The sequence below is a fragment of the Hoplias malabaricus genome, chromosome 13, assembly GCF_029633855.1.
Source record: "Hoplias malabaricus isolate fHopMal1 chromosome 13, fHopMal1.hap1, whole genome shotgun sequence".
Classification (NCBI taxonomy): domain Eukaryota; kingdom Metazoa; phylum Chordata; class Actinopteri; order Characiformes; family Erythrinidae; genus Hoplias; species Hoplias malabaricus.
The window spans coordinates 26,134,294-26,156,316 of NC_089812.1; the positions used below are offsets into that span (position 1 = coordinate 26,134,294).

General features: G+C 42.0%; 1 protein-coding gene across 2 annotated transcripts in view; it reads right to left on the bottom strand.

Annotated features, from left to right (window-relative positions):
• The window catches only part of mpp3a (MAGUK p55 scaffold protein 3a), a 31,069-nt gene that overhangs the window by 7,162 nt on the left and 1,884 nt on the right, over nt 1–22,023 (bottom strand). Inside the window, exons 2-13 of one of the 2 annotated variants that reach the window (XM_066642343.1) lie at nt 13,766–13,824; nt 13,567–13,685; nt 13,386–13,463; nt 12,224–12,304; nt 11,681–11,818; nt 10,826–10,907; nt 8,711–8,796; nt 8,530–8,604; nt 7,849–8,045; nt 6,894–6,958; nt 5,970–5,990; nt 4,718–4,759 (exon numbers count right to left, since the gene is read on the bottom strand). In XM_066642343.1, coding sequence (XP_066498440.1) covers nt 4,718–4,759; nt 5,970–5,990; nt 6,894–6,958; nt 7,849–8,045; nt 8,530–8,604; nt 8,711–8,796; nt 10,826–10,907; nt 11,681–11,818; nt 12,224–12,304; nt 13,386–13,463; nt 13,567–13,685; nt 13,766–13,802 — 1,021 coding nt within the window. In that variant the 5' untranslated portion in view covers nt 13,803–13,824. Of the gene's footprint in view, nt 1–1,398; nt 1,465–4,717; nt 4,760–5,969; nt 5,991–6,893; nt 6,959–7,848; nt 8,046–8,529; nt 8,605–8,710; nt 8,797–10,825; nt 10,908–11,680; nt 11,819–12,223; nt 12,305–13,385; nt 13,464–13,566; nt 13,686–13,765; nt 13,825–22,023 lie in introns of those variants that run through there. The other variant, XM_066642342.1, reaches the window with a different exon arrangement.

The following is a 22,023-nucleotide window of genomic DNA, read 5'->3' on the forward strand; positions in this document are numbered from 1 at the left end:
AGATTTCGACTTTGTCCAGAAGCACACAGGTATTTTGGAAAACGCGGCTAATTTCCATGAGTTTTCTCCTTTCGTCCACTTGCAAACTGTGTTATGGTCATTGAAATCTCACATGTTGGAAAACACATTTGTAAATTAAGATATTCTTTAGTTTTCTGTGTTGGTGTGTGTTTCGTTTTTTATCTGTGGTTTTAAATAATAACTTCTGGATGTCTTTGTGCTGTTTACGAGCTTCTTTATTTATTGTCAATTTCTTGTACAGATATAGAATCCTCTAATACGAATACTACATGGCTAACCCCCTATTAGTTATATTCTAAACCAATCACAATCTATTATTTGCTAGCATCCAATCACAGTATCCATATAATATTTAGGTAGTATCCAAACCAGCTAAGTAATTATTCAGTGATATTACACTCAAATATTACAGTGGGTAGACTACATAATGTGTATCATTGTCTCACGAGTTTGACTTCAGAGTTCATGTCATGAGCCGTTTCTCAATACCTGTTCTTGTCTGTACTTGTGTTCTCGTACCCGGATGTATTCTTGCTCCGCCCATAATATCGAGGATGCACTGGGACGTGACTTTGTAGACTTGAGAGAGTCAGATATCCCAGAATGCATTTCGCACCAACCTCGGCGCTATTAATTTTTTCGCGCCACGGAGACGGTGACTCATCAAGTACGCCACCGTTCCAATTACAGAACGACCACAGCGTCCTCTGGAGTTTGTCCTCGCGAGTCGAATTCGCCAAGCTTGTACTACCAGGTACGGCAGTTCGAACTTGACGTACTTTGTATTAAGAAACAGTTATTGTCTCCGTTGTTAACATGATGCGATTTTGTGCAGTGGCAGACATTGCTAACGCGACTTACGTATTTACATTAAATATTTACACACAAGCGCACAGTTAATTGTTCCCTATAATGAGCAGAGGCACCGGAATGCGGTCACGAGGTCACTGTTGCACTCTGTCAGACTGGTTGGTACAGCTTTGGAAACCAATTTCTTTTTGCAGAATACTGATGAACATTTACTTTTGCCAATTACATGTCTTTTTTTTACACAGTGCTGGAGTGTTTTTACAAAATTGAGGAGAAACCCTGTGTGCCTGTGGACTAGACCAAAGGTATATATTTTACACATGTATTTACATACACACTTATCAAGTTATTATAATAGTGATGGTAAAATCCCTTCATTAATAACAGGTTATGTCCATGCTTTATGAATTCTGTACCAAACTTTGGTTAAAACTACACTTTTACATTATATGATTTTATCTCACTGAAAGCAGGCCTAATCTGTCTGTCCTTCTGTAGCGGAGAGACGTGCACAGCTGTGTAAGCAAGTTAATGATGGCACCTGTGTGCAGTGAACAGGGACTGTACCTGAATAAAAGTCCCAGGAAAACACTTGGCCACAGGACGGCGCCACTGCTTTACACTTCGGAGAGACTACAACGCGCATTAGACCACGATACACTCACACACAGGCCACTCTCTGCCCTCAACACCAACCCTAGGCCTGCAGGGTCTGCCTTAGCTCTGATGACGGTAAAACCCAGAATCTACAGTCTCATGCAAAAGTCAGAGTCTGGACTTTGGGGCGTCTGTTCATTGTTCTGAGAACCTAAGCAGCTTCTAGGTTCAATTTGTATATTCATTCATTCATTGTCTGAAACCGTTTATCCAGTTCAGGGTCGCGGTGGGTCCGGAGCCTACCCGGAATCACTGGGTGCAAGGTAGGTACACACCCTGGAAGGGGCGCCAGTCCTTTGCAGGGTGTAATTTGCATATTCCTTATGTCTAATCCTTTCCCTGTAGTAATGGATTTATGACCAGTTGAGTCAAGGGGGGAGGGAGGGGGTGGTTTCCAACCCTACTCCAAAACTTACATAGTGCAGATTCTACAGTGCTTAGCCTGGGGTAAAAACGACAGAGGCTTTATTTTAATAACTTAATGGATTTGACTGGAACTAGAAGAACACAGGCTGGTCTCTGACTTTTGCACAATATGGTACACATTCCAAGTTAGTTAAACTACAAAAGTTCTTTCCCCGACCATTTTACACTGACCCTGAATTAGTTTTTTTAAGGAATGACTCTAATCTTTGTCATATCTGTTACTGTAAGCCTGACCCCAGGTCAACTGTAAAAGGCAGAGTGTTCCCATCACGCACATCAGCTATCACACACTTAAACCAGTGAGTGAGCGAGCAGCCAATCGTACGGGGCCGAGTGTGACGAGCGGCCAGTAGCAGGGCAGCAGCCTTGGTGGTGGCTTCAGGGGTCAAGGATCAACAGGTACAGGCTCATGGACCAAGGCACAGGGCAACAGAGGCAAGACAATGGAGGAGGGAGTGGGGAGTGTGGAGGCAACACCTCAGAGCTCAGACTAGGACTAAAACCTGGACCCTCTAATATTTCATACAGAGCATTCACACATCAAAGAGGACTTCTACTGAGTTTGATTGTTTCTGCATAAGATGTAAACAAAGTCATTGTGAGATCCACAGCCACACTACAGTGGGTCAGACACAGCAGTACTGCTGGAGTTTTGAAATATGGACAGCATCCTGTGTCCACTGATGAAGCAGAGGACGACCAACACACAATGCGCAGTGACAGATGATCTACTCTCTCTGACATCTACAAGGTGGACCAATGAGGTAGGGGTGTCTCACAGAGTGGGAAAGTGACAGTGAGAGTAACTCTAGTAGCGCTGCTGTGTCTGATCGAGTCGTACCAGCACCACACACTAACAAATCCACCACGGCATTGCAATGCTAAAATACTCTGTGGTTGTCGTATGGGAAGCCATTGAAGAACAGGGTGCTGTCAAAGTATGCAGAGCAACAGATCTACAGTCTGTAATTAAAGAACTACAAGATGCACCTCACTGGTCAGTGGAGCTGGTCAAATGGACAGTGCGTGTGGAAACAAGGTGGCGGTTTTAATGTTATGGATAATTGATGTTCATATAATAATTTAGAATGGCTTTGTTTACATTTCAAAGATAATGCAGAGTATTTGAAAATTAGATGGAGTTCCTCTTAAGATGGGTTCTCATAAGGCTACGTAAAGAGATAGATACTCTTTTATAATAAATGTATTACCCTGCTTTTTATACAACAGGTCGTTCCAAACAAGCAATCTGATTGGACAAGAGGCATTCTCTCTGTGCTCATATGTAAAGTATTACAGCTCTGGGACTTTTAACGCTAGATGTATCACTCCGCTTCATAGGAGTTCTCTATTAGCACCTTCTCAGAGGAACGTCCCTACGACCGAATCACAGCCATTATGATATTCAGTATTACAGCACACCCTAGTGTTTAAATGTTGTTTGTTTTATTATATATTGCTTAAGCCTCAATGAAAATTATAAGTTAGTAGCAGTAGATGGCGCTGTTTGCAAGTGCATTTTTAAAAAGTTATTTATTCACGTAGAAATGCAGAATGTGTGCTGACCAAGGTGACCTTGAGATAAACTGACCCTACACAGCTGCTCAGCTGAATATGTCAGTGTCCATGTCACATCTGTCCTCCATGAATCGGCACTGTGTTTTCATAATAGTAGAGCAGGGAACAGTCCGTCTATAGAACACCCCCCTACCACCACAACCCCCCCCAATCTATTTATCTCTCTCTCTCTCTCTCTCTCTCTCTCTCTCTCTCTCTCTCTCTCTCTCTCTCTCTCTCATTACCACCCTGAGCTTCTGAAATGACAGACTTGTCACACATTAAAGAACTAGTTCACACACTCTCAGTTTAGAGTCAGACACAAGTGTGAAATGAGGGGAAACCCAGGCTGTGTTTCCACATTTCATTTGCACATTTAGCACTGTGCAAAAGTAAGAAACCACCTTTTATTTTCGTAGTTTTTAATTGGTTCTTCTCACAGTGGAAAGATGGACAGAATCACCTGTGGATTGGGTCAGATCAGCGATGAGAACGGAGCTAGATGCCCTCCTGTCTCAGTGATGCAAGCTTTAAAGGCGCTGGAGAAAAGTCTGGTGTTTTTACACAGCACTGGAAAAACACTTCCATCAGAAACAGGGCTTTGTGCTCAAATATGACCCCAAGTTTCTTTTTTAGACTGCAAGCCAAGTGTTGTTACGCGTGAGTTATTCCCATTTAAAGGAACAGGCACTGAAAGAGGCTGTTCTGAACAGTGCTCTTTAGACAGGGGTAGAATGCTGCTGCAGTGTTTGATCCTTGTGGTATTTTGACCAACGCATGTCACATATTTCATTAAGACCCCAGAACTGTTTTCACTTGTGGGAAAGGGGTAGACCATGTCTCTTTTAAACTAATAAATGGTGTTCTCTGACTTTTGCACAGTCATTTATTTCTTTATTGTTTTTTTTTTTTTTACACTTATATAGTGCCTTTCTAGACACCCAAGGGTGCAATGCCCTACCTACATTCTATCATCGTCTGATACAGAACATACTGAAGCTACATTTGTAAATTTGAACCGGTCTAGGCCTCCAACCCTGTCGTCTGCTCCTCTGTAGCGACCCACGATAGAGGCATGAAACCAAACGCACACACAGGGAGTGTAGTCTGAGTGGCGGTCAGCAGGTAGGACGCAGGCAGCTCCGAAATGGTCAGTGCAGTCGGTGGGTGGCCGTGGGAGTGAGTGCGAGAGTGGTGGGTGGGTGGTCAGGAGAGGAGGAGAAGGAGGAGGCATGCAGGCTCTCACCTATGTAGTGTCCATTGAAATAGCCCTCACAGTCACAGTCGTCTGTAGGGAGGCAAGCACGGAGAGAGGGGATGAATCGAGGAGGACGGGTGAAGAGAGGGAGGGAGCAGCAGGTTATAGGCAGGAAAACATACACGGGTAGCGGAAGCAGGTATGGGTCAGCAGTAAGCTTGGGATGTATGACCATATAATGTGTGTGCTGTTGTCCACTGAGAGGATGATTTACGATGGTGGCTTATCATAGCTTCATAGTTATTGTTCAGTAGTTGCATAGTAAATACATATGCCCAGTACCAATTCTATTATATAACAGTGAGTAATGGAAAACTGGACCTTTCAGCAAGCTCCAGGACATTTAGAGTTAATGGTGTTACGCTGCTAATGCTCCATCACCACACACCGGAGGAGAGCTCCAAATGCCCATGTCCATCACATCAGTTGACAGATGCCTTCTGGCTGGCACCATGCCATGTGATGAAGGGTAGGATATATCCACAATATACGCACAGGGCATGGAACTTTCAAAACTACATTTATTATTATGAATTATGATTCATAGCACTGTTAGCATTATTCATAGCCCTCCGCATGCAGTGGTCTTTTTTGGGAAAGAGGGGTACCATTTGGTAGAATATGTGGTGGTCATATGTTGCTATGGTAACTGTTGGCGCCACCATATTCTACAGTGTATACATAGGAACATAATATGCTCACGTCTCTGAGATGGAAGCCAATGACCTACGTGGGCTGAGCCTTAGGCTGTGAGTGAATGTAATGATCAGCCTTAATCTCCATGCTTCTCTGACTGAGAGGTATTTATGCGTCTAAACAGAGGGCTGTAAGATGTGAGTTAGGAAAACTGTTGACCAATCTCTGTTTGAGAAGTATTCCGTTTCTGGTTGTTAGACACGGGAATGGCTTGGAAAAGCACACTGGCTGAAACGACTTTACGCTAACATCGTCATGACGTCGTCAGTTTAAGTACTTCTTAAGTACTTTTTGCCAGCCAGTATCCCTCTGAGCGCTTTATATCATGACCTATGAGCTCACTGGTTGTATTCAGCTGTGTTTGCGTGTGTGCTGTGTGTGTTTGTGTATGTGAGTGCACAGCAGGAGGAATATCCATCCAGACTGTGGAACAGCAGAGGTTTTAAAGCTGGATTAAGTGACAGATTGCTCTCATTTCCTAATCGCTGTGATCATGAGTGCTCTCTGAGTGTGTGTGTGTGTGTGTGTGTTCTTATATACCTACCTTTTTCACATCCCTGGTCATCTACAGTAAATAAAAAAAAATAAAATAAAATTAAGAGATAAATCACAAAAAAATAATTTTTCCCTCTCTTTGCTGTTTTTGCTGACAGATCTTTAGCAGGGATTAGTCCTTTAAAGGGAATGCTCATGGAATTATGGATTATTTACAGAAATTACATAAACATTCTGATTGTCTGGTTGATTATGTCACAGCAGACAAAGTGAAGCTCAAATTACAACAGAGAGAGAGAGGGTGTATTACTGAGGTGCTGCTTTCTCTATACTGTAATCTGATTGGGTGCAGAGCTGAACCCATAGTTGGAGTCCAGTGTGGACTCAGTGAGTTTCATGTTTAATGTAAACGTAATGCATTTTGTCCGAGTTCACTTTGAGTGCAATTCTCAAATTTTGGTGATCACCCAGAAATCTTAAAAATAAATAAATAAACAAATAAATAAATACATTATGGTGGCTTAGTTTGATTAAAGAATGTTTGATTGATCATTCTTTAATCAAATCTTTATTTCTACATCATTAAGAACAATGTCTAAACAAAATTTAAAATTGAACTTTTAGCTTCTAAATAACAGAACTAGACCAATCAGAAATACTCACAGTAACCATAAACACTGCTATGTACATGAGAACAAGCTAAAGTGTAGGCTGAATAACAGCATTGTACAGTCAGTATTCGAAAATTAAAGGCTGATCTTATTAGTTATATTAAATGTGGGCATAAATGTGTAGAAAATAACTGCAATTTAATTCACAAACGCAACATCGGTCTGAAAACTCCCAGTAAGATCTTTTCCCGAGAAAGCTTATCCTTGGCCATTTTTAAGAACCTATTTTGGACGATTCTGTTCACATTTGTGTGAAATGACATGTAAAAGTTAAATATCTATTAAATGGTGTGAGTACTCACAGACAGGTTTTTGGGGTGATTTGGGGTTTTGCAGTGTTCCCATTTTGAGTCTGTAGGCTAAACGCCTGAAAGCAAAGAGCATAAGGAAGATGATCAATGAGCCAAAATCGTATTGTCTCTAGTACTCAGAAAGAAAAAAAAAATGCTTGTGTTAGGAGCAGGAAATGGAGTCACAACAAAGTTCTACGATGTTTCTCCTCTGATTAAACTTCTGTCATAAAAGGTTTTATAGAAATCAGTGTACAAGACATGAACATGATCAACATAACATCACTAGACCTAGCAAAGCTAGGATTCCCCTGAAAAAGATATGAGTAATGCTTTCGTAACAATCAAGGTCAGGGTTCAGTCACTCTTAAGCCATTTTGGGTTCAGTGTTGATTATATTTTTCTAATAACAATCTAAATCTAGTCAGAAAACCACTATTACATTGTATCAGAATAAATCATAGCTTTGGCAGATTGGACGGATGGCAATTAAATATGGAACAAAGAGCTGTAAAAATAAGGCTAATGAATGAATGTCGAAACTAGGAGGCGATTAACTATTGTAAAGCAGTCATGCAACTATTCACAGTAGGTTCTTCTTAGCTTTAGTCATTGACCTGTCATATCACACTCTAATGGCAACTGCGTAGAGCCAAACTGGGGTCTATAATAGTTCTAAAATAATAAAATATTGCAAACATAAATGCTTCTCTTTGTTAATTACTCTCTTTTTAATGATTATCTTTTATGTCTTTTTCTTTTCACCAAAAGAGGAGTGTAAACACAAAAGAGAAGCAGTTTGGCTTACATAATCTACCTACATTTTACAGCTACTAAAGACTCCAATTTGACACTACACAAATCTAAACCCATAGTCTGACAAACATAAAGCTAAAATGTGACATCTGTCTCAGTCATAACAAAGACAAACTGGGGACAAAGGCACTTGTTGGACATTTCCTCTCACCTCTCCTGAAACTGTTTGGACGGTATGAGTCCAGCCCGCAGGTTACTGTCTCCAACTCTCTTTGCCTGCCACCAGGTGCCGTCGTCCTGACTCACCACCTGCAGGATGTCCCCTCGCTTGAAGGGAAGTCCTGCCTCCTGGCAGGGCGTGGCCTTGTCCTCTTGAGGCATGTAATCAAACAGGGCCCTCATATAGACCTACAGAAATAACACCAGACACATCTGACTAAAGGAAAACAACACAGATGAAGCTGAGTTAGCTTTTATATTGATAACCATTGGTCTGGATGGACCCAGCAGCCTGATCCCAACAAGAATCCACTTATATTTATCTAAAAGACCATTCCCTAAACATTCATACAATGGGTACAAAATATATTTAGCCATTTATGAATGTAGACATACATTTTTGACACTCTTCTGGCACGAAACAACAGGATTTTCTCTTCAGCTTACAGCATTGTTTCTGTAATACTTCTTCAGGTACATAGCTGACAATGTGATTGGATTTAGTGGAACAGTGCCCCCAGTGGAAAGGGTCTTGGTTAATGACCATAAAATACTATAAAGTAAGTTAAATGTTTTCAGATGACCTCCAGGTGAGCTTGTACTCCCAGCATCTAAACTAGCTTTAAAAATCATTGTGAAAATAGGAGTTTAGTGGATTAGTACAGTCACTGACCTTACTCTCCTTTAGCTTGTCCTCTTCTTTAATGGCTGGGATGATCTTCAGAGTTATGGAGCCTTGAGACTGAGACTAATAGGGAAAGGAACTGATGTTATACATAATATGAAATCCATCCCCCAAAAATATCAGCGGTGTTTGATCAGATGAAGGATGAAAGTGATGATGAATGTTATACCAGTAGTTGGCTTATCTCATCTGGTCTCTTGTGGGTCACAGAGATGCCATTGACCTCTCTCAGTTCATCACCGACATGTACTAGACCTGCACACACATGGGTGTTATACAGAGTGTCACTCATTCACTGCCACCATGACACTCTTCCTTCAGTTAGTTTGTTCTTATTGTGGATGTAGTCCTTCTAAAACTACCAGAAAACAGAGCTCTGAACAAAGCAGTAGACAACCTGCGGTAATAACCAGAAACATACAATAATATTCAATATACACAAATCTGCCTTAACACTGAGGTGACCTTCTTGTTTCTACACTATGCCCATGTTATCAGCTCCACTGACCATACAGGTGCACCCCTCAGCACAAAGGATGAGCCACTGTCTCTGACTTTACATCTACATGGTGGACCAAAGAGGTAGGAGTGTCTCACAGCATTGACGGTGAGTGTTTAAAAACTCCAGCATCAATGCTGTGTCTGATCCACTCGTACTAGCACAACACACACTAACACACCCCCACCACGTCAGTGTCACTGCAGCGCTGAGAATGAGCCACCAAAACACTCATACCTTCTCTGTGGTGGTCTTGCTGGGGTCGTGACCTCTGAAGAACACGGTGAAAGAGGGCAAACTGTGGACTACAGTCTGCAATTGTAGAACTACAAAGTGTACCTCAGTGGACAGTGGAGCTGATAAAATGGAGAGTGAGTGTAGAAACAAGGAGGTGATTATAATGTTATGGCTGATTGATGTACATAATAATATTTTTAGATTTATTTTGAGTGTTTTTACAGTAATGAGTGTGTGTCTAGTCCTTTGAACTGCTGCGAGGTTTATCATGATGCACTCTGTATCTGCGGTGATTAAGCTCTCCACACACTCAACAACAGATCAATGATACATCAGAGAAGAGGGGGAGCTGATCACAATCAGACATAAACACACATGCACACACATTCTCAGAGTGAAAACAAACAGTTGATGGATGATATTCTGGGAGTAGTGCTGGTCACATGATTAGCTCCTCTGAAACCTTTGAAGGGATCTCATGGGACTTTCACCGTCCAAGTAGAAAAAAAGATTGTTCTGGCCATAAAGCATTCTGCAGCTATTCACGAAGAGGTGCCACAGTGATACGCAAACTTACTACAGCACTGGAGTCCACAGGACTGGAACGGTTAGACTGTAACCTTAAAGGTACACACAGGGTGGGTATTCATGATGTTTTATTTCTCTCAAAACAGCTGCAGCTTTGTGTTTTATCAGAGCACAGCTGTCTTTTTCGGAGAGTGTGAAAAGTTCTAACAATTGTGGGTTCACCATTCAACCATTCAAATTCACCCACCCCCCATTTCCCATCGCCCCCTCTCTGCTCCCCTCGTGCTTTTCCACTGCATGGTACCTACACTACACTACTCACTTATTATTTATTTATTTTATTTTTTAATTTCCAACACAGCCTTCCATTTAGCCCAGTTAGTGACACTGTGATATCGCAAAACATTGTAATTCAGAGGAACAGCATGCTTTGGAAACCACAACAACAGCAGTGATCAAATTTAGCATTGTTTACTCATTGTGTATTTGCATGTTGTTTTTATTTTGGCTGTTTTTGTTTTTTGGAACTGAACACAGCTCTGTGCATCAGTTCAGACGGATCAATAGGGTTTATTCATTCCTTGTTGCACTGTTCAGCCCTTGCTGGAGTTTCTCATTTTCCACTAATCCAAGGAAGGTTTGTAGGTGATCAAAAGAATATGGTGTAATTTTTTGGGTTGCTGTTGTGAATTTGATACATTTTCTTTTTTTATTTTGGGCAGCAACAAAATGTGATCACTACTGAAGCATGGAGATTTTCCAAATACCTACACTCTCTCTGGCCAATCAGCACTCTGCAAGATTTACACATCACATTTTGGTCCCTTGGCTCTCTTGGAACCACAACTGAGCAGGGACTAAAAAATGACCCAGTGCCAGGTACCAAGACCAAACATCCATAACGGAAAAGCAAAACAAATCACGTACAGTCGAGTAAATTAGTGTAGGTACCAGGCAATAGAAAAGAACCTATACTGTCACGGTTTTATCACAATGAGGTTTGACCAAAGCGCCACTCACCGCTTCTGTCCGCAGCCCCTCCCTTCATAACCCGAGCCACAATGACTGCTCCCGTGGCCTCATCCCGACGAATAGTGGCCCCCTGAGAGGAGGACACAAATGCCATCAGTCAGACAGACAAAGAAAGAGAGTGACAAAGGCAAAAGGACCTGTTTAATCAGGCTGAAGAAACACTAAATAATTGTATTTATGTACTTTGCATAATAATTCATTCATTCATTCATTATCTGTAAGCGCTTATCCAATTCAGGGTTGCGGTGGGTCCAGAGACTACCTGGAATCATTGGGCAAAAGGCGGGAATACACCCTGGAGGGGGCGCCAGTCCTTCACAGGGCAACACACATGCACACATTCACTCACACACTCACACCTACGGACACTTTTTGAGTCACCAATCCACCTACCAACGTGTGTTTTTGGACTGTGGGAGGAAACCGGAGCACCCGGAGGAAACCCACGCGGACACAGGGAGAACACACCAACTCCTCACCGACAGTCACCTGGAGCGGGAATCGAACCCACAACCTCCAGGTCCCTGGAGCTGTGTGAGTGCGACACTACCTGCTGTACCACCGTGCCGCCCCGCATAATAATTTATTAGCATTTTTAATTATTGTTTTTATTATTATAATTATTATGCCCCTAAATTTATGATAGGGGTAAGTCTTGGGACCGGAAGGTTGCAGGTTCAATCCCCGGCACCAACATATTAAACTGGGGAGGATACGAGTGAAGGAACTGTGCATTCTCCTTCCTCAGGGTCCATGGTAGAAGTGACCTTGATCAATACACGCAGCTCACGGCTCTAATAAAGTAACGCATTTCATCCCTCACTGTTTCCTTCCATCTCTCACCAGAGGCTCTTTGTTCTTGACCAGTCGGACAATCTTGACTGACTCCTCCTCCAACTCATCATCAAAGTCGTCTGGAAGAGGTGGCAGCACCGGGTCAAAGTTCTTCTGGGCCACTGTGTCGTGAACCGAGAGGACCGCCTAGAGAGAGAGAGAGAGAGAGAGAGAGAGTGAGTGGTGGAGGAAAAGCTCCAGACACAGCGGATGAATACACGGGTATGAGTCAAGCGTGCTAAGGCAGTTACAACAGCTAGATGCTTTAGCCTCCTTAAATGCCTTTTCATGAACAAAAGTAAGGTATTATCAGTAACATTTATGTCTGCATCAGTCGAGGGGGGTGTATACAGTGTATGACAAGGATTTTGTAAATGAATGAAGCTAAACTGGGGTGGGGCAACTTTATTTTAATTAGTTTTAACAAATTAGTCGAGCAATTGATATAACCACCAGCTGAGGGACCTAGAAACCATAACTCTGTTTAGACAGACAGGCTCAGAAGAAGAAGAAGGAGAACCTCCTCTTTGACCTGTGACTACAGTATTATACCCGTAAGTGAGGCGATGTGAGCAGGTGGAGTAGCTCCTTCTCCTCCACACTCATAGGACCACTCTGCAACTCCTCCGCAACCTGACAAACACAAACATAACATCTGTTTAAAGGCTGCCATCTACAGTTTTACATACAAACACATAACCTGCATATCATCCTGCAGATGTAAGAAGACTTTATAAATATATATAAACTTTTCATCAGTGTTATACTAGTAGGAAGTTGCTGTTTTTGTTTTCCCCATCTTCTACCAGCAAAGACCACCACAGTTTCCATGAACACAGCCAGAGTTAGTGAGAGCTTGAAGCTTATTCTGTTCATACTGCTGTGAGTGAACTGTCTCCTCCTCCTTTATTAAGTCTCTGGTTGCTACGCGGTAACTTGCTCTGATGGGTCTTAGATCACATTACAGTCGAAGGTGTTCAGGTCTAATAGTGCAAAGTCCTGTAAATCAAATCTGTGTGTTCTGCTGTGAGGCTGTGCAGCACACGCGGGTTTCATTTTGTCTTTGTCAGAATAAAACCCTGGGTTTCCATTTTTTGTTGTTTAGAAGATAAAGGCTTTTTTACATTAAACATTCATTCATTATCTGTAACCCTTATCCAGTTCAGGGTCGCGGTGAGTCCAGAGCCAACCTGGAATCATTGGGCACAAGGCGGGAATACACCCTGGAGGGGGCCCCAGTCCTTCACAGGGCAACACAGACACACACATTCACACACACCTACAGACTCTTTTGAGTCCAACGTGTGTTTTTGGACTGTGGGAGGAAACCGGAGCACCCGGAGGAAACCCACGCGGACACGGGGAGAACACACCAACTCCTCACAGACACTCACCCGGAGCGGGAATCGAACCCACAACCTCCAGGTCCCTGGAGCTGTGTGACTGCGACACTACCTGCTGCACCACCGTGCCGCTCTACATTGAACAGAAATCTTCTAAATTAATTTCAATAAAATATTTTTTTTTTTAAACTGACATTAATGAACCAACAATAAACAGCAACAAATTAACAATTCAGATTTCCTAAATGAGACTTGGATCTCACATAAAAAGATCTACAAAGCATCTGCTGAATGTTCACACCAGCACTAAACAATCTGATTTCTTCCTCCTTAGTTCTGTGTAATACAAACACAGTCTTATTGTTACTTACATCCTCTGCCAGAGAGGAGGCGCTGTGGAGCACAGGTGTGGGGCTCTGTCTCTCATACTGACGCAGCTTCTCGTGGATCTGCAGCACACAAACACACACACACACACACACACACACACACATAAATCAATAAGCTTAAGTGGTTTAACAGTGTATTGTTCACACTGTTGACCTCACACACCTTCATGAGATAAGCCAGGCTCTTCTCGCTGAAGACATCTTTGAGGAAGACCATGTCTTCTTTGTGATTCGCATCTGGACGCAGCTGAGAGGTCAGCAGGGCCAGCGTCTCATGAAGCCCTTCACAAAAGACAGTGAGTTTGTGTTAACGTGTGTGTGTGTGTGTGTGTGTTTGTGTGTGTGTGTGTGTGTGTGTGTACCTGCTCCTGCTGAGAGGACTGGCATGGCTTCTTTCATGGATCAGCTCTGTGGACGATACCTGAAGGAGACAAAACAATCAGATATATTACAATATAACAAGAGCACAATTAAATACTTTAAATACAATTAAACGCCACAGCCCTGAATTGGATAAGTGGTTACAGACAATGACTGTATGACAATTAAATACTGAAATTACTTTCATAAAACCTGAAATCAACCTGAAAAGCCTTGATTCTTCATATAAAATAATTTCATACTGTGCATTTTAAAATTATTTATCTACTCCATCAAACTCGTATTTCCTAAAAGCACAGGATATTCAAATTCCACAATAAGAGTCCACTGGTGTTTAGCCAATAGCTTGTGTTTCTGACTGTAACTACAGATAAGAGCAAGAGACACAGATCAATACCATCATTTAGACTAATCATATTTCACTCAGTGTGTGTGTGTGTGTGTGTGTGTGTGTGTGTGTACACATTCATGTGGCCTTCCTATGATTTACAGGATGCTCTCCACGCAGCTCAGCAGCTGTAAAGCACTCAGGGACAGATATTAATGCTCTAAATACTTTTTAGATGGACATCACGTGATATTTACATGGTCCATAAGCCATAAAGAGCATAAACATTGCAGGACTGGGGGCAAAGGGCAGTTGAATATTATCCTTACCATCCTCAGAAAACCTGGCTCTGGACACATTGGAGCATTCATTTTAAAAAAGTTATTTTGTTTAGAAAACCTACAGCTTACTGCATATTGTCACCGTCCAATTAAAAACATGTATCTCCATAAATAGCAATGGTACAGGAGAAGGAAAGAAAACCTTAACATTCAAAGGAGGTCAATATAAAAAGATTTTATTCCAAGTCATTTTGGAGCATATCTATTCATTCATTCATCATGGGCTCATTCATTCATTCATTGGTTCATTGGAGCATTTTACCACAATGTGAAGGACCGATGTTGTAAACTAAAAATGGAGATGCATGTTTTCAATTGGACGGTGATGATGGGTCAATAAATACTGCTGTAAATAGCAGTAAATACTGGAATCCACACTGTAAAAAAAAAAAAAAAAAAAAAAACCAGCAAATTGTAAATTATCATTAAATTATTGTCACGCCCTCGTCCTGTCATGCCTGTTTTCCCCGCCATGTGCTCTCTTTGCACATGGCTCTGTCTGTTATTGCCCTTGCCTCCGCCATGTCCCGCCTTTGTTCTGCCTCCTTGTCTGCCGTCCTCGTTATCTGTTTCAGGTGTGTCTCGTCTATTCATGTATTTAACCTCCCTGGTGTCACTTCCGTGTATCGGTCATTCGTTTTGTGTCTTTCTCTTTCTAAGTCACGTCGTGTTGATTCTTTCTCGTTCCTAGTCATGTCGTGTTGTTTATTTCCTATTCCAAGTCAAGTCATTGTGTTTCCTAGTCATGTCGTTTCGTTTCATTGTGTTTCCTAGTCATGTCGTTTTGTTTCGTGTTGTTTCCTAATCCTAGTCATGTCCACGTTTTAATTCCTAGTCAGTTGTTCCTTGTTTTCGTTTCCTCATTTCATGTTGTTTCTAGTCCTTTCATTTATTCAGTCGTCGTGTTTGCCCTCAAGTCCGTTTGTTTTGTTATATTCTATCGTTAATAAAGTATCTGTGTTTTAGCGTGTGCGTCTGCCTGCGTCAGTCCGCCCTCCACGATTCCTGACAATTATCGTTAAATAACGGTATTTTGTCTCATTTCCAAATACAGACATTTACCGTAGCTAAACATACTTGTAACATTTAAAAAATTACAAAATATTCCTGTAATTTTACATTCATATACCATAAATGTACCTATTTATATTTAAAATATATGTTTACACAAAAATAACCATTAAATTAAACAGTGATTAGCCATGGCAAGTATCACGTCAGTGTGAACAATACTGGTCAAAATTTATTTCAGCTAGTTCCAATAGTAAGTTAGAGGAGTAAAAGTGCAGTTAGCTCACAGTTTATAAATTATAATCTCTACAGAAGAGCATTCCCCATAGATTGGGACCATCTGGAGCAGCTGTGAAAAGTCACCAAGCTCTGTGCCATGCGTTGATTAGAGGGGTATAAAGCTCCTCTATATAGAACTATGTCCTCTATGTTCTCTGGCATCATGAGCACCGTTAATTACCTCTGGGATGAGTATGAGTGTTCACTACCTGATCTCAGAAATGCTTTTGTGGCAGAATGCAATCCAATTCTCACAGAGTAGAGTAGGGGCTGTTACTGCTACTAAGGAAGACAACCTACTTATTAATACCAATGATTTCTGAAGTGCATGGTCCAGGTGTCAGCTCTCTGCTCATTCGTAATTGAGCCACAGCTTTAAGGAAACATGGCTGTCTCATTAATATGAGAGACATATTCAGCAGTACGTTGGATGAAGAAGCCTCTGAAGCTCGTTTCCAATAATGGCCTCCCCAGGTCCTCAGAGAAGAACTCATTAAAATGCCTGAGAATAAACGAAGGACATGAGGGAGATGGAGGATTTCTAGAAGGACCCTCAACCTGTTATAGTCTCTGCTGTACAGCATTAATCAGTCTGGACACCTGGCCACATTTCTGCTCATAATTTTACACATGCCTTATGCAATTTTATATTACACATTTCTAGTATTTAGTGATTTAGTCTTTAGCACTCAGGCCAAACTCCCTGGGGGTGTAAGCCAACAGCACTTTATTATGAGACATAGAGATGGGGACACACCACCGCTGACGCTGTACACAATGCAACAACACTAACACTTGTACATTTAAATAAAACACGCTACTAAATAATCAACACTACGCAAAACCCCAACTTCTCTTTTTGGGGGGCGAGGGGCATCATGGGATTCCACTCTGGAGGAGCCCCCTCCCATAGAGTCTCAACCGGGGGGGACACAGTCCTTTAACCTGTGTGGGCTGTGGGTTGGTCTGGGACAAAGATAATGCTGTTCATCGTCACACATATTTGCATATACACTATGACCAATCTTATTTGGACATTCATAGTCCAACGCTTCAAAGGTATGAGAGGTCCCTCATCCCCTTTTGCTACAGAAACCACTTCTACTCTAAGGCTTTACACTAGATACTGGAACATTTGCTGTGAGGATTTGGTGGCATTCAGCCATCACAGTAAGCACAGGTGCCGAAGTTGACTGACCCAAAGGTACTGGATAGTGCTCCATCGCTCTATAGAATGCAGTTCCACTGCTCCACAGCACCATGCTGGGTGGTTTTATACCCGTCTAGCTCACGTGTCATGTGCAGCTGCCCCAGAGAAGGATGATACAAACTGTGCAGGGCACTGCAGAAAGTAGGCAAAAGAACTCGATCAGTACTGACTGTTATGCTGAGTTATTGTAGTCTGTCTGATTCAGTTACTGCTCACATTGTTTGTTGAGCTCCTTTCCTCGTACTCAACTCAGTGCTTCTGCTAGAGGTGGTGAAACAGATTCGATGTGTGGTTGCACACTTTTTTTTATGTCATCGGTGTTCAATCAAAAACATGTATCTCCATTTTTGTAATTTTTTACTTCAAATTCCATGAACGAACCAATAGAAATGATCCAAAATTACTTCCAATTAAATCTTTTTACATAGACTTCCACTGAAATTTAAGAAGGTTTTTTCCTTCTCCTGCAAATTTGCTATTTTGGAGATACATGTTTTTGATTGGATGGGCGGCATGGTGGTGCAGCAGGTAGTGTCTCAGTCACCCAGCTCCAGGGACCTGGAGGTTGTGGGTTCGATTCTCGCTCCGGGTGACTGTCTGTGAGGAGTTGGTGTGTTCTCCCTGTGTCTGCGTGGGTTTCCTCCAGGTGCTCCGGTTTCCTCCCACAGTCCAAAAACACACGTTGCATGTGGATTAGCGACTCAAAAGTGTCCATAGGTGTGAGTGTGTGAGTGAATGTGTGTGTGTGTATGCGTTGCCCTGTGAAGGACTGGTGCCCCCTCCAGGGTGTATTCCCGCCTTGCACCCAATGATTCCAGGTAGGCTCTGGACCCACTGTGACCCTGAACTGGATTAGCGCTTACAGATAATGAATGAATGGATGTTTTTGATTGGACAGTGAGGATAACTTATATATTACTGTGGTTTGTTGTACATCTGATATTTAGTAAACAAACATATGTTGTACCAGTCGTTGTGCCTAAATGACTCACGTAATGAACGTATGCAACGTTATGAATAGATGCATAACCTCATTACCTAAACATGTCTGAATATCATTATTACTATTGTTATTGTACAGGTTATTTTATTGTTTAAAAAAATATATAAATATTTTCGCAAATTATAAAAAATACAGTAACACTGCTGTGCCACCACCCACTCTGAACTGCCTGTAACACTGCAGTGCTTATAATGGTCATCACCAAAGTGATACGTGGCCAGCAGTGGCCTTGTGGTCAGAAACTGAGCAATGATGAGTGGGAGAGAGGGACAGACTGTGCCTAAATTGCAGAATGATGACATGTGTGTTATAGTCTCTTGTTCTCCCATTTCCCCTCCCAGTGGATGATGACATAATTGCCAGTCCCAGTCCACTGCATATGATGTCATTACAATTACACTTTGGGAGCACATTTACCGATGATAGTGTGTGTGGGTGTGTGCTTGTTTATGTGAGTGCCAGAGTCCAAAGCTATATCTGAGAGCGCCATAGAGCGGGTCCCCCACAAGGGGAGTGACCGTGTTTAGTACACCCAGGCCCCTAGGTGTCAGTGTAATTGTTGTTTAATTACATGAAGAACAACACTGAGAATTTTGCTGTGGCTGTGTGTGTGTGTTTTGTATGAACAACATCTGTCTTGGCAGTGCAAACAAAATTTTGAAACTTTCCAAATATCATCCAGCTCCATCTGCACTTTTGAAGACCTCACAGCTGGACTTCACTGTGTAATCCCTGGATGAATATGAATATTTCAACAAACATCCAAGAATGAGTACAGACATCAGGACCTGACCTCACTAACTGAAATGTTCCTACATCTGGTTTAAGCCTTCTTAGAAGAGTAAAAGCATTTGCGGGTAGAGACACAAACTACTTCTTCATACCTTCTGAGTAAATAGTGCGTAAGCAGCTGGTCGAAACCTTTTGGCATGTAGTAAATATGATTAAAGCAAAGGTCTGACAGCAGGTTGACCACGGGGCAGATATTGTGACATCATCACTGGACCAGCTCCTGTAATCTCTGAACCTAATATCAGAGAGCACCAATATCACTGTGAGAGCTATTGCTGGATTTAGTTTATTAGATTTAGAGGCAAACATCCAAGAAACCCATGTCAACACACACACACACACACACACACACACACGCACACAAGGTTTATTAGCCATTACAGAGGCTTCCATTTATTTTTGTTAAAGTTCTGCCATATTATAGAAGTGTCCAAAAACATAGTGGGCAATTTTCAGTGCACTCATTCAATCCCACAATCCACTGCATAAAGTAGTGTACAACCCATGTACCCAAAGCAGATACACATACTGCATTGTTTGGCAAAAACCTGCATTAGTTCGTGTTAACTAACGTCTTGGACCCAGTGCCCTAATATAGTGCACTATATAGTTAGAAATAGGGTGACCACATCTGAGATGGTGAAAAAGAGGACACGTCTCCGGGGGGGTGGGGGGTGATGAGCTCTCGTCCCTCCCTGCCGCTGTATACTTAGCTGAACTTATGTGTGCTTTTAGGTCCTTTACACCTTTATTTGCTACACAAAACATGGGAATTTCTTTTTTAATTCATCCGAGAACTTACATTTACATTTTCGGCAGAGCTGCTCGAGATGAGGGTAGGTACATGAGCATTGCCTGACATAAACAAGGACTACTGACCTGCAGACTGACCAATTAAATGTTTACAGAGAGGGTTATCGACCAATAACGGTAGCTCTACAGTCAGACCGTCCAATCAGAAGATTTTAGGCTACTTCACCACGTCCCCTTCTCACTCAAGCGAACCAAACGTTTGTGAAATCCCGCCCGGGCATTTTTAAGTCTAAAAACGAGGACATGTCCGGGTAAAAGAGGACGTTTGGTCACCCTAGTGAGTAATATAGGGAATAGAGTATGAGGAGCCATTTCGTACACAACATAACTCTCATCCAAACCTTACCCTAACCTTAACACAGGGCTGGCACTGGAGATTAATAATTGGGGGGGGGGGGGCTAAGCTTTACCCAGGGGGTGTGGGGTAATTGCCTCACAGCAGCAAATTTCTTTGACGAGGTACAGATTAAGCAAAGCCACAAGGAGCTAAAATAACATTAGTTTTACTAAAGCAGAGCTGTAGTTCCCAGTGTTTCAGCTCTGACCTGTTGCTCTCAGCGCTGCATTGAAACAAACCACAGTAGGAGGGAGGGACTGTGACTCCATTGGCTGCGCACTGAATGATGGACAGATAACTCTTGCTGCTGATTGGCTAAGTAAAGGTGATGACCAATGAAAAGCGTGTTCTCAGTTTAGGAGGCATGGAGAATCTGCCCCTCGCTCTGAGAGAGAGAGAGAGAGAGAGAGAGAGCAGCGTACTTCTGTCTCAGACATGAAAGTGTTACCTCAAAAATACGTAACAAAACGCATCCCGTATCGGTTCAAATTGAACGTGCATCTTTTAGCGTCCAAATACGGGACACTTACGTATTTTACAGGACGGTTGACAACACAACGTGTGCGTATTCTTTCAAGAAAGCAACACAGACCGATCTAGACAAAAGAACCGTTGTTGAAAATGAAAGAGTTGGGTTGCTAAAGCTAAACAAGTCTAACGACGTCCATGCCTTAACACATGCCTTTACTTTCACCACCATTTATGGATCTATGTCAGGGGACCTGTCTGTGGCCACCACAAAGAAGTCCCCAACACTTGAGTGTGTAAACAGACTTGGGAAAATGTTCCTGACATACACACAAACAAACACACAGAAGTTAGCTAATGCTGCTCACATAAGTTTAAGCACGCTGATAAAATGCTGGGACTCAGCAACATTTAATACATCGTACTGAAGCTAAATGTGTTCACTGCTTGAAATAAAAAAAACAACTACTCAGTTTAATGTTTGCTGGTGCAGCAAGACATTATCACATTTACTTAGAGCATTTCTGTTGGTCAATTCACTATGAAATGCTCACTTGATGTAATAAAGGTGATGCCATAAAAGTGTGAAGAACATTTTGAAGTTTTAAAAATCAATCATTAAATCTGAAGGCTCTTTACCAAATTAAAATATTAGCAAAAATGGTTCTTGATGGAACCAAATGTGGTTCTTCTATGGTATCACTCAAAGAACATTTTTTAGGAGTGTACACAAACGTGTTACAGAAAACACACATCTGCACTCTTTCAGCTGTTTGTCATTTGAACTCTTCTATGGGATCAGATCCTGCCCATACACATCTGTGACGTGTGTCCCTGTCACTGGTTCACTGGTCAACCGTCTTTGGACCACTAATTACAGTTAATGATGACTGAAAACACCCCACAACACCTGCTGTTTTGGAGATGTTTTGACCCAAACAGTACGACCATCACAGTCCGGTCAATGCTGCTATGAGTCTTACACATGGTCATTCATCCTGCTTTCATCTGCAAGAAGTGACTCTCTCTCTCTCTCTCTCTCTCTCTCTCTCTCTCTCTCTCTCTCTCTCTCTCCAGATTTCCCCAGCCGCATGCCCCAGTAAAGAGCAGTTTGAACACTGTGTATCAGCGCCGAGGTAGAAGCCTGCTAGGTCTTTAATCCAAGCTGCTGCTGGGTTTTTTCCACAAGCCTCTGCTGCACAGCTCTGGTGGATTTCACTAAGGCCTCAAGCATCTGTTAGGAGTGTTTTAGACTCGACCATAAACAAACAGCAGGACCAGCGCTGAGAGGTCTGCACACAGTCTCTGCCTTTGTGTTTATTGTTTACTTATCTCTCAAAATTAACCTGCATTTGTACACATTTAATTTATTCATTCTAAAAATCAATAGAGAGACGGACACTGAGAATCTGATTAAATTAAATTCAGCGGCCATTTTTTTACTTATAAAGCTGTATGTTACTCTTATACATAAAAAATCACTGGTTTAGTGCATGTGCACATATATGTGGAGATATGGATCCTACCGTTCCTTAAACCGTGATGTAAGAGGTATAAAACCTCTGATGTTGTTCTGACTCGTACATAGAGTGCAGACACATTAGAATTATTATTATTTATTATGTTCTTGTTACGAGGTCACATCTGGTATTTGCTT